Genomic DNA, 10007 nt, shown 5'->3' with positions numbered 1-10007 from the left:
CTCTTTGCATGAGGCCCCAATGTGGCAGTAAGGGCTAGGAAGTGAGGTGCACCCTCAGGATTCCAACCTAGGGACCTGGTGACCCCTTCCCTACCAGCCACTCCCTTCACTGTGCTATAAGGGTCAGCAGCCACAGTTCACTGCTTCCCATTCCTGCAACAACACTCCTCCTAGGAGCAGCCACCAGCCTAGCCTCTTGAGATGGCCTTTGTCCCGGCACCGGGCTACCAGCCCACCTACAACCCGGTAAGCCCCCCTCCCCACCAATTCACCCCACATTCACCCTTGGTGTGTGGGAGAAGTATCCCAAGACTTCCTCAGGCCTGATTCACCCTGAACTGAGGCTAAGGTTTGATTTCCACCCACAGTGGTATTCAGGCCATTTTGGGTCCCCATCTCATCCTCATGCTTCCTCTCCCTTGTTTAGGGGGACACTGGGGTGGGGTGGGAGGGGCTTCTCAAAGAGGGAGAGGGGTTGTAGCAGGCAAGCTGTCTCTGAGGTCCCTTGATATCCCTCTCTACAGACGCTGCCCTACAACCAGCCCATCCCAGGTGGGCTCAGCGCTGGCATGTCCGTGTATATCCAGGGAGTAGCAAAAGAGAACATGAAACGGTGAGACTCTCTCAGAGGACCGGGGCCAGCCAGGGCACCACAGGCCATTTGCATGATGCCACCTTTTTCCTTCCTGGTTACCAGGGCTGGTGGGATGGATGTGTAGAATGCACTGGAACTTGGCCATCCTCATGCTACCCTTAGGCTTTGTGTGATGGTGGCCTGCAAGGCCTAAGAGTCCAGGAAGGAAAAGATGGAAGAAGGGTTAATGGGGAAGGGGGGGAGGTACCAGGCAGCTTGGTAGTCAGATCAGCTGTGTGCAGGTGTATGCTTTGAGACTTCAGGGGCCTGGAGGGCTCACCCAAGAGATTACAGGTATAGTGATGCATGCTTGTAATTCCAGCACTCAGGAGGCTGATGCTGGAGGATTGAGAGTTTCAAGCCAGCCTATGCTACATAGTGAGACACTATCTCAAGAGAAAAGAGACAGAGCTAGAAAGACAGAGGATGTTGGACGTGAAATGAGATTTTTTTCCTGCTATTGTGGTTTTGTGCTGGTACTGGGGTTTGAACTCAAAGGCCTTATGCACTTGCATTGGTGCAATGCTGGTGCTCTACCACTTGAGCCACAGATTCACTTCCGGCTTTCTAAAAGAAATTTATTTGTGCTGATCCTTGAGCCTTGAACTCAGGACTTGGGTGCTGTCTCTGAGGTTTTCTGCTCAAAGATAGTGCTCTACCACTTGAGCTACATCTCCACTTCCAGCTTTTCAGTAGTTAATTGGATATAAGAGTCTCAGGGACTCTCCTACTCGGCTAGCTTTGAACTCCTGTCCTCAGATCTCAGCCTCCTGAGTAGCTAGGATTACAGTCATGAACCACCCACAACTAGCAGATATCCAGCTTTTTTTTTTTGCTGGTTAATTGGAGATACGCGTCTAATGGACATTCTTTAGATCTCAGCTTCCCTAGTAGCTGGGATTACAGGCATGAGTCACCAGCACCTAACTTGGAAGTGAGAGCTTTGAAAACATGAATCTAGATTGATGCAAGTGCTGTGTCCAAATCCCCAGCTCTGTCACCCAGATTCAGAGGACTACTGTTCTTCTCTGTGCTTCTGTTTTCCAACTGTAAATGAGACAATTGTTAGGATTCAATGTGCAAAAGAATACAAAACAGTACTGGGCCAGCACCTCCCCTCCACACAGGGCACGAAAGTCCAGGTCAGGAAACTATGGGGCAGGCTGAGGCAGGGGGAGGTGACCCCCCAGGAACCAGCCCTTTATGTCCATCAGATTCCAGGTGAACTTCATGGTGGGGCAGGACTCGGGGGCTGATATTGCCTTCCACTTCAACCCCCGCTTCGATGGCTGGGACAAGGTGGTGTTCAACACGAAGCAGGCTGGCCAATGGGGCAACGAGGAGAAGAAAAGGAGCATGCCCTTTAGCAAGGGCACCCACTTCGAGCTGGTGTTCATGGTGCTGGATGAACACTACAAGGTCTGTCCCTTGGGACTCCCCTCTTTCTTCCTCTGTGCCCTCTGTCTTTACTTCCAGCCTTCCCTCCCTCCCTCCCTCTTCCCTCCCTCCCTTCCTTTCTTTTCTTTATTTTTTGTCAGCCATGGGTTTGAACTCGGGATCTAGGCAATGTCCTGGAGGTCTTTTTCTTCCAGGCTAGCACTCTACCACGTTGAACCACAGCTCCACTTCCAGTTTTCTGGTCGTTCATTGGACAAGAGTCTCATACGGGGCTGGGAAGGTGGCTCAGTGGTAGAGTGTTTGCCTAGCATGCATGAGACCCTGGGTTCAATTCCTCAGCACCACATAAGCAGAAAATCCAGAAGTGGCGCTGTGGCTCAAGTGGTAGAGCGCTAGCCTTGAGATGAAGAGCTGAGGGACAGCGCCCAGGCCCAGAGTTCAGGCCCCACGACTGGACCAAAAAAAAAAAAAAAGAGAGAATCTCATAGACTGTCCTGCCCCCCCCCCTCCCCCAAGCAGGCTTTGAACCGTGATCCTTAGATCTCAGCTTTCTGGGTAGCTAGGATGACAGGTGTGAGCCACCAGTACCTGGCTTTTCTTTTCTTTTTGTGTGTGTGCTTGTGAATTGGTACTGGAACTTGAACTGAGGGCCTAGGCATTGTCTCTTGACTTTTTCAAGCAAGGCCAACGCTCTACCAACTTGTACCACACTCCACTTCTGGCTTTTTGCTGGTTCATTGGAAATAAGAATCTCAAGGACTTTCCTGCCTGGGGTTAGCTTCCAACCTGGATCCTCCATCTGTCTCCTGAGGTGTCTAATTCATGTGATGCATATAATCATGCCATCCCTGAGGGTACTGAGAAAATGTGGAATTTTGCTGTGTGCTATCAGAACTCTGGACACACAAGGGAAGCATGAAGAACTAGGGTCTCCCACATACTGAGATTTGGGGGCCCTCAAGATTCCTCCCCTTCATCTCTCCCACACACACCTCTCTCATGTTATCTAAAAGCAGATCTTAGCTGGGCACTGGTGGCTCATGCCTGTAATCCTAGCTACTCAGGAGGCTGAGATCTGAGAATCATGGTTCAAAGCCAGCCCAGGCAGGAAAGTCCATGAGACTCTTACCTCCAATAAACCACTAGAAAACTGGAAGTGGTGCGGTGGCTTGATAGAGGGCTGGCCTTGAACTAAAGAGCTTTGGGACAGTGCCCAGGCCCTGAGTTCAAGTCCCAGGACCAAAAAAAAAAAACAAAAACAAATCTCAGCCGGGCTCTGGTGGCTCAAGCCTGTAATCCTAGCTACTCAGGAGGCTGAGATCTGAGGATCATGGTTCAAAGCCAGCCCGGGCAGGAGAGACCGTGAGACTCCTATCTCCAATAAACCACCAGAAAACCAGAAGTGGCGCTGTAGCTCAAGTGGTAGAGCGCTCGCCTTGAGCTGAAGAGCTGAGGGACAGCGCCCAGGCCCAGAGTTCAAGCCCCACGACCGACAAAAAAAAAAAAAAAACAAATCTCACACAAACATCATTGCATCCATAAATATCTCCATTAATTAATTAATTGTTGTTTATTTTTCTCCACCACTCCTGGGGCTTGAACTCAGGACCTGTGCTGTCCCTTAACTTTTTGACTCAAGGCTAATGCTCTTACGACTTGAGCCATTTGTCCACTTTCAGCTTTTTGCTGGTTAATTGGAGATAAGAGTCTCACAGACTTTTCTGCCCAGGGCTGGCTTTGAATTGTGATCCTCAGATCTCAGCCTCCTGAATAGCTAGAATGACAGGCATGCACCACCACTGCCCAGTTTGCTTTGTTTTCTTTGTTTTAATGAGACAAGGTCTGGCTATATAGCCCAGGCTGACCTTGAACTTTCCATTCTCCTGCTTCACCTCCCCATTACCAAGATGGTAGTTTCAAGGTCACCATGCCTGACTTCAGAGTCACAAGTGCCCAAGTCTCATCACTATCACTGGAGGCCTGGTGGCACAGTCATGCTGGGGACACAAGGCTGAGCTTTACACTCTCATATGCCTGGCAGTTTCTCATCCTCCCCAGGCCCTTCCCTCAGCTCACAAATGCAGGGAGGGGAAGGCTCAAAGCTGGACACTGTGGATCACACCTGTCATCCTAGCTACTCAGGAGGCTGAGATCTGAGGATCACAGTTCAGAACCAGTCTGGGTGGGAAAGTGTGTGAGACTCTTATCTCTAATGAACCACCAGAAAACCAGAAGTGGAGCTGTGGCTCAAAGTGGTAGAGTGCTAGCCTTGGGCACAAATACTCAGAGATAGTGCTCAGGACCTGAGTTCAAGCCCCAGGACACAAAAACAAAACAAAAGAGCACGTCTCCCTTCCCTGGGATGTTGGCACTGACTCTCCACACTTTGCCTCTGCCCTGCAGGTAGTGGTCAATGGGACACCCTTCTACGAGTACAGGCACCGGCTGCCCCTGCAGATGGTCACCCACCTGCAGGTGGATGGGGATTTGGAGCTCCAGTCCATCAACTTCCTTGGAGGGCAGGTATGTGCTGTTCCCACCCTTCCTCAATCCATCCACCCTGTCATCCATTGCCCATGCCTACTCTGTGCCATTGTCTTTCTGGGGGCTTCCCAAGGAGCCCCATGGTGGCTAAAGGGGTTCACCTGGAAGACAGACATATCCTCAAATTAGTCATAGCCCCAGAAGTCAGGAGCAGGGTGGGGAGAGTTAGGGGTGAGTTGGGGAGAGGCAGATGGAGCCTGAGGCACAGGAGGTGTGCAATCTGAGTGAGAACTGAAGGTAAGTAGTAAAAAATTCCTGAACAGCAGGGTACTGGTGATATCATCCTAGCTACTCAGGAGGCTCAGATCTGAGGATTGTGATTTGAAGCCAGTCCTGACAAGAAAATCTGTGAGATTCTTATCTCCAGTGAACTCTTCAGAAAAGGCCAGAAGTGGTGCTGTGGTTCAAGTGATAGAACACGATCCTTGAGCAAAAAAAGCTCAGGGACACAGGGATCTGAGAGTGGCTCATGCCTATCATCCTAGCTACTCAGAAGGCTCAGATCTGAGGATGGTGGTTTGAAGCCAGCCCAGGCAGGAAAATCCATAAAACTCTCATCTCCAATAAACTACCCAGAAAAGCCTGAAAGTAGAGCTGTGGCTCAACTAGTAGAGCACTAACCTTGAGCACAAAGAGCTAAGGGATGGTGCCCAAGCCCTGAGTTCAAGTCCCAGTACACCCACACAGATACACACACACACACACACACACACACACACACACACACACGGAATTGTGAAGAGCATATTACGAAATGACCTTAGTCACTAGGGACACAATGTCACAGTGAATTGTCAGGACACGCCTTTAAGAGCCCTAGTGGAGAAGCCAATCCTCGGTATCAGAGGCTGGCAAGGTACACTGGGGACCCCACCCATCAGGTAGTGTAGATGGCAGAGTCATCTGACAGCTGAGCCACAGTGAACTCCAGTGGTCTTGAAACTGTACCCCAGGTACAGAGACAACAAAGAGCCTCCAACTTAGACACTCCAATATCACCATGTCCAGAAGCCTTGGGGGTGTGGTAGAGCAGCGGTATAGAGTGGTAGAGCAGGCAAAAGGCCTGGGATTCCACCCTCAGCATTGTACAAATGAACAGAGTGGCAAAGTTCAAAGTATATGCTTAAGCCTGGCGTTGGTGGCTCCTGCCACCAGCAGCAGTATGGAGCCAGCCTGAGCAGGAAAGTCTGTGGGACTCTTATCTCCAATAAACCACTAGAAAACCAGAAATGGTGCTGTGGCTCAAGCGGTAGAGCACTTGCCTTGAGCTGAAGAGCTGAGGGATAGTGCCCAAGCCCAGAGTTCAAGCCCCATGACAGAAGAAGAAGAAGAAGAAGAAGAGGAGGAGGAGGAGAAGGAGGAGGAGGAGGAGGAGGAGGAGGAGGAGGAGGAGGAGGAGGAGGAGGAGGAGGAAGAGAAGGAGGAGGAAGAAGCAGCAGCAGCAGCAGCAGCAGCAGCAGCTCAGGGATAGCACTCAGAGTTCAAGCCCCAGGACCAGCAAAAAAAAACCCAAAAAACTTTGCTTATTTGTCCACAGTTGAATAAGTACACACATGGATATCAGAACATGTAAGCTCAGGGGCTGGGAAGGTGGCTCAGTGGTAGAGCGCTTGCCTTGCATGCGTGAGGCCCTGGGTTCAATTCCTCAGCACCACATGAGCAAAAAGAAAAAAGCCGGAACTGGCGCTGTGGCTCAAGTGGTAGAGCACTAGTCTTGAGCTGAAGAGCTGAGGGACAGCGCCTAGGCTCAGAGTTCAGGCCCCACGACCGACCAAAAAAAAAAAAGAACGTGTAAGCTCAGAGGTCAATTTTCCTGCCTGGGCTGGCTTTACACCTTGATCCTCAGATCTCAGCTTACTGGGCTGGGAATCTGGCTTAGTGGTAGAGTGCTTGCCTAGTATGCATGAAGCCTCAGTACCATATAAACGGAAAAAGGCTGGAAATGGTGCTGTGGCTCAAGTGGTAGAGTGTTAGCCTTGAGCAAAAAGAAGCTCAGGGACAGTGTCCAGGCCCTGAGTTCATCTCCAGGGCTGGCAAAAAACAAAAACAAAAAAGATCTCAATTTACTGAGTGACTGGGACTACAGGAGTAGTCCCAACATGGGCTAGGTGCACTTCTGATGGGACAGAGGGGAAGAATGAGGGACCAGAAGATCAGAAAGAGGGAACAAAGAAAAGAACATACTAGGCTTTGTCCTAAAAGCTTGGGGCTCACAGGCACTGGTGATCCTTAAAGAAGTCAGGGTCGGGCTGGGATGTAGCTCAGTGGCAAAAGCGCTTGCCTAGCAAGTGCAATGTCCTGGGTTCGATCCCCAGTACCAAAAAAGAAAAGACAAAAAAAAAAAAAAAGAATCTGCCTTTTGGGGCTGGGAAGGTGGCTCAGTGGTAGAGCGCTTGTCTTGCATGCCTGAGGCCCTGGGTTCAATTCCTCAGCACCACATAAGCAAAAAGAAAAAAGCTGGAAGTGGGGCTGTGGCTCAAGTGGTAGAACGCTAGCCTTGAGCTGAAGAGCTGAGGGACAGTGCCCAGACCCAGAGTTCAGGCCCCACGACCGGACCAAAAAAAAAAAAAGTCAGGGTCCCTTCCAAGAATCAGGGTGGCATCTGGGGCAGAGCTTCCACCACACCTTCCGGTCCTGAATTTGGGGGCGTTTCACTCATGTCCATGTTCTCTCTCTGTGCCCACAGAGACCTGTGACCATACCAGCTTATCCAGTAAGTACTTGAGGATGAGGAATGTCCCTAAGTTGGGGGATCAGTGGTCCAAGGGGTCATGGAGGGCTTAGAGGACCTCCCCCTAGAACCCTTCACCACCCCTGCTTTTTTTCTGCCCATCTCTGTAGGGTTCTGGATTTGGTCCCGGATATGGTCCCCCACCAATGAGCAGTTTACCTGTAAGTGGCACAATTGGGTGGCCATTTTGGGGGGAGCTAGTCTAAAATTGGGGAGAATGGGGGAGCTGAGGCCAACGATTTGTGATCAATTATTGAATGATTCCTCTTTTCACCACTCCGCAGATCATGCAGGGACCCCCAACCTTCAACCCGGTATGGCATCCTGAAGGGGGTGGGGCGGTAGTAGTTTGGGGAGCTGGTAAGACTCTGCAGGGTGGTGGGAGTAGAGATGTGGGGGGCAGGCTGGGCAGGAGTGAGGGTGGAGACTGGTTGGATTTGTGTCCAGGGATCAATGGCTCCTTATTCTCTTCCATAGCCTGTGCCTTACACGGGGAGACTGCAGGGGGGACTTACGGCACGAAAAACCATCATCATCAAAGGCTACGTACCTCCTCATAGCAAGAGGTATGTCAGCACAGAACCTAGACAGAGGGAAATTTCTAGCCCTCCTCCCTCAGACCCAGGGATCCAGGTCCCAGCCTCCTCTAGGAGTCCAGGCTGAAGATCTCCTTCCTCAGACCCAGGGTTCAAACCAAGTCCACCTCCCTCAGAGCTAAACATCCAAACCAAGACCTCCTGCCTAGGACTCAGGAATCCAGACCCCAGGTCTCCTGCAGACTCAAACCCAGTCCTCCTCCCTCAGACCCAGGGGTCCAGACCCCAGGCCTTCTCCCTCAGACCCAGGGGTCCAGACCCCAGACCTTCTCCCTCAGACCCAGGGGTCCAGACCCCAGACCTTCTCCCTCAGACCCAGGGGTCCAGACCCCAGCAATCCTTCCCGGGCTGCAGGTGCTGGATTCCCACTGGACTCTCCCCTTGGTTTCAGCTTTGCCATCAACCTGAAGGTGAGCTCTTCTGGGGACCTGGCCCTGCACATTAACCCCCGCTTGGGCGAGAATGCTGTGGTCCGCAACAGCTTCCTCAATGGCTCCTGGGGCTCTGAGGAGAGGAAGCTTTCCTACAACCCCTTTGGTGCTGGCCAGTTCTTTGATGTGAGTCCGGAATCCCTGCCCTTCTTCCTGCTCTTGCAAGAGCCCTTGTCCAGTGGGCCCTCCCCTCCCCCACCTCTGTCCAGTGGGCCCTCCCCTCCCCCAGCCCTGTCCAGCAGGCTCACCCCTCCTCCACTCCCTCCCACAGCTGTCCATTCGCTGCGGCCTGGATCGCTTCAAGGTTTATGCCAATGGACAGCACCTCTTCGACTTCTCGCATAGGTTCACCTCCTTCCAGAGGGTGGACATGGTGGAAGTTCAAGGTGATGTCACCTTGTCTTATGTCCAGATCTAAATCATTCCTGGGCACAACTCCTGGGAAAACAGAAAGATCCCCAGGACATGTTTCTGGGCCCTAATAAAATGTCTGAGGGCATCTCTGTGTGTGTGTGTGTGTGTGTGTGTGTGTGTGTGTGTCCATTCTCCTCCCTCAATATTCCTTCCTTCCTCAGGGGTCATTCATATTCCATCATTCTTCCAGCCAGCTATCTGTCCATCACAGTAAATCTACTTACAATCCTGTATTACTGGTCCATGCCTGTAATCCCTGCACCAGCCAGACTGAGGAAGAAGGATTAAAAATTTAGGATTTGGCTGGGGGTGCCTGTGGCCCACACCTGTAATCCTAGCCATTTAGGAGGCTGAAATCTAAGAATGAAATTGGGTTTAAAGCCAGTCCAGGCAAAAAAGTTCTAGAGATTCTCATCTCCACTTAACCACCAAAAAGCCAGAAGTGGAGCTGTGGTCCAAGTGGTAGAGTATTAGCCTTGAGTGAAAAACCCAAATGGAAAGACAAGGTCTTTAGTTCAAGTCCCAGGAACAGCACACACACAAAAAGTTCAAGACCAACCTAGACTTGAACCCAGTCCTCTTCCTACATAATGAATTGCAGGCCATCTCAGGGAAAAAGCAAGACCCTATCCCTACCCTCTCTGCCCCCGCAAAACAAAGCCAGACACTGATGGCTCACACCTGTAATTCTCACTACTTAGGAGGCTGAGATCTGAGAATTGAGGTTCAATGCCAGACCAAGCAGACAATCTCATCTCTAGTTATAAATATAATTTTTAACTTTTATTTTGGGGGGCTGGGAATGTGGCTTCATGATAGAGTGCTTGCCTAGTATGCATGAAGCCCTGGGTTCAATTCTTCAGTACCACATATACAGAAAAAGCCAAAAGTAGTGCTGTGGCTCAAGTGGTAGAGTGCTAGCCTTGAGCAAAAGAAGCTCAGGGACAGTATCCAGGCTCTGAGTTTAAGCCCCAGGTCTGGCAAAAACAAAAGACAAAAACTTTTATTTTGGTGCCAGGACAGACTTTTTGGTACCCAAATGTGGCTTCTTTTTTTTTTCCACTCAAGGCTGACATTCTACCTCTTGAAGCTCAGCTCCACTTCCAGGATTTGCTGATTAATTAGAGCCCAGAGTCTCATCAATTTTCCTTCCCCAAGCTGACTTCAAACATCCATCCTCAGATCTCAGCCTCCTCATAGCTAGGATGACAGGCATGAGCCACTGATGGCCAGCTGTGCCCCAAGGTAGAAAACCTCAA

At 50.8% G+C, this 10007-nt stretch overlaps 1 protein-coding gene across 1 annotated transcript; it reads left to right on the top strand.

The window, feature by feature from the left end:
- Positions 1 to 179: 179 nt before the first annotated feature.
- On the top strand, positions 180 to 8800 carry Lgals4 (galectin 4). The gene is made up of 10 exons (XM_042668161.1): positions 180 to 246; positions 525 to 613; positions 1849 to 2053; positions 4436 to 4594; positions 7263 to 7289; positions 7418 to 7468; positions 7592 to 7621; positions 7785 to 7873; positions 8295 to 8460; positions 8606 to 8800. The coding sequence occupies exons 1-10, from the start codon at positions 202 to 204 to the stop codon at positions 8750 to 8752; spliced, it is 1008 nt and encodes a 335-aa protein (XP_042524095.1). The 5' UTR covers positions 180 to 201; the 3' UTR covers positions 8753 to 8800.
- The last annotated feature ends 1207 nt before the right edge of the window (positions 8801 to 10007 follow it).

Source organism: Dipodomys spectabilis, unplaced genomic scaffold (assembly GCF_019054845.1).
Source record: "Dipodomys spectabilis isolate Male_0828 unplaced genomic scaffold, ASM1905484v1 ptg000422l, whole genome shotgun sequence".
NCBI lineage: Eukaryota > Metazoa > Chordata > Mammalia > Rodentia > Heteromyidae > Dipodomys > Dipodomys spectabilis.
The sequence above is the reverse complement of the archived record's forward strand: the minus strand, read 5'-3'. Positions and strand labels throughout refer to the sequence as shown.

What these genes read in the sequence shown, in the direction of transcription:
- Lgals4 (XM_042668161.1), top strand. Translation starts at nt 202, where the DNA reads ATGGCCTTTGTCCCGGCACCGGGCTACCAGCCCACCTACAACCCG. An exon ending in TTCCTCAATCCATCCACCCT is followed by an intron (nt 4,595 to 7,262) that starts GTCATCCATTGC and finishes CTGTGCCCACAG; the next exon opens with AGACCTGTGACCATACCAGC. An exon ending in GACCCCCAACCTTCAACCCG is followed by an intron (nt 7,622 to 7,784) that starts GTATGGCATCCT and finishes TCTCTTCCATAG; the next exon opens with CCTGTGCCTTACACGGGGAG.